Source organism: Salpingoeca rosetta (assembly GCF_000188695.1).
Source record: "Salpingoeca rosetta unplaced genomic scaffold supercont1.20, whole genome shotgun sequence".
NCBI lineage: Eukaryota > Choanoflagellata > Craspedida > Salpingoecidae > Salpingoeca > Salpingoeca rosetta.
The window spans coordinates 40,285-42,517 of record NW_004754914.1 but is presented as its reverse complement, the minus strand read 5'-3'; the positions used below and the strand labels follow the sequence as shown (position 1 = coordinate 42,517).

Genomic DNA, 2,233 nt, shown 5'->3' with positions numbered 1-2,233 from the left:
GTAGTCAAGGTCGTGTTGTGGTTCAGCATCTCCGCCAACGCCACAGCGCCCTCAGGACCAATGCGGTTGCCCCTCAACCTGTCAAGATGGTGTGATGCCACGCAGGGCGATGATGCCACATGAGAGGAGGGGTGAGTGAGGGATGATTGCAGTGGGTAGCAACACATGGAATCCACCCCACCACACATGAGCATCCGCAGTGCATCCGTACACGCACACACACACATCACAGCACGGGATAATGGTGCAATGAGATTGATGCAGTCCGTTGCCATCCAAACATGCGTGCATGTATGTGTGTCACACTTACATGAGTGCGGTCAACGTCGTGTTGTGCTTCAGTGCGTCCGCCAACGCCACAGCGCCCTCAGGACCAATGTTGTTGTGTTCCAGGCTGTCAAGATGGTATGATGCCACGCACAGCGATGATGCCATATGGGTGAGGAGTGAGTGAGAACGGGATGATCGCTGCGGGTAACACCATTGTCATTGACCCCACCCCCACCACACACGTGCATTCGCAAAGCACAGGGCATTGTGCAACGGCAGTGACGCAGCCCGTTTCCATCCACACATGCACGTGTGTTCACCCTTACCCGAGTGCTGTCATGGTTGTGTTGTGCTTCAGCACCTCCGCCAACGCCAGTGCGCCCTCATCACTGATGCGGTTGTACCACAGGCTGTCAACACGGAAAGTGGGGCGGTCAAAGCACACGTCATGAGCACACAAAGAGGAAAAGACGATAGCCAACAACCAGCATGAAGCAATCAACCAGAAATGCATGCCAGGCAGCAAAATCACCACGGTACGCACGTGAGCCATTTGAGGCAGGTGTTGTCCTTGAGCGCCTCTGCCAACGCCTTCGCCCACTGACGCCGAGGCCATCCCGAGCAAAGCTGCCATTCAGTGTGTGCCAGGCCAAGAGACAAGCAGGCAAACAAGTCACAGACCACCATGGCTATCGTGGTTGCGCCACACAAAAACCCTCAGCAGCAAGGCAAGCAGAGAGCGGTACATGCAGAGTGCGCTTTGTACTCCAACACAGCAATGTGGCCTTCTGGTATGCACTCACCTCACTTTATCCCCACCCGTGTTGTTGGCGATGGCCCTGATCTTGTCCTTCACCTCACCCCTCAGCTTCGTCTGTGCCAGCAAGGCCTCCACCTCCTCCCTCGCCCTCTCCTCTCCCTCTGCCTTGCTGTGGGTGTCACCCATCTGCCCTGTCTCCTCCTTGTCTGTTCTCCTCCTCCCTCTCTGCTCTCTTCTGTTGCTTGCTTGTTGCTTGTTTGGCTGGGGTGCTGTGACCTCTGCTGTGACTGGAACGACGCAGAAATGGAGTGGAGAGGACACACCACAAAAGCACAAACAAACCACACGCGCCTGCTTGCAGTGCTTGCTTCTTCTTCCCTTCTCTGCTTGTTGTTTGCTGTGTGCCTTTCTTGGGGCGCTGTCCGCACAACCACTCCGCACCCCACGAAAAGTCTATGAAGACTTCCACCATTCCTCTCTCGCGAAGCCACGAAAACTCCCCATATCTTCCTCCACAAAGCAGCCAGCCAGCTGTCCTTCTCCTTTGTTTGTTTTTCCCCTCTTGCTTCTTGCTTGCTGTCTGCCGTGCAGCAAACAAAACACCCACAACAGCCCACTCTCAACAAACCAGCCAACCAGCCAGTGCATGAGCTTGAATGTGCTGCAGTGCCTCCTCTCCTCTCTCCTCTCCCCTCTCCCCTCCTCTCTCTTCTCTGCTCTGGTGAGAGTGCTGCTGCTCCGTGCCACGTGCAGAAGTGTGCACCACTTCCTTTCCTTCCCTTCTCTTCTCTCTTCTCTCTCCCACTGACTGACTGGTGCGACTGGTGTGACTACACAACCTCCACCACCCACAGCACCATTTCCCTTCCTTCCTTCCTCCTTCCTCCACCTCAGCCCGTGTTCCATCCTTCCTTCTCCAACACACACTCAAATCTCACTCAACCAACCACACTCGGCCACCATTGCACTCCATGCATGGATCAGCGGCAGTGGCCAGGTTAGCCGACGTGGTGGCGACCAGAATGACTGGCCATCTCCCTCGCCTTTGCTCGCCACCACCAACAGCACCAGCACCAGCATGGGATGAGAGTGACAAGGAGGAGGAAAGTGGTGGTGTGAAGCACACGAGAAGAACCGTGCAAGATCCTCCTTGGCCTGCTGCTCCCACACGATGGTGGACACTCCTTCCTGACTGAAAGCTGG

At 55.8% G+C, this 2,233-nt stretch overlaps 1 protein-coding gene across 1 annotated transcript; it reads right to left on the bottom strand.

Annotated features, from left to right (window-relative positions):
* Positions 1-306: 306 nt before the first annotated feature.
* Positions 307-1,216, bottom strand: PTSG_07513 (uncharacterized protein; the record flags this gene model as incomplete). Its single annotated transcript, XM_004991247.1, has 4 exons — positions 307-394; positions 597-680; positions 815-870; positions 1,079-1,216. 4 exons carry the CDS (start codon positions 1,214-1,216, stop codon positions 307-309), a joined length of 366 nt encoding a protein of 121 aa, XP_004991304.1.
* Between the last annotated feature and the right edge of the window lie 1,017 nt (positions 1,217-2,233).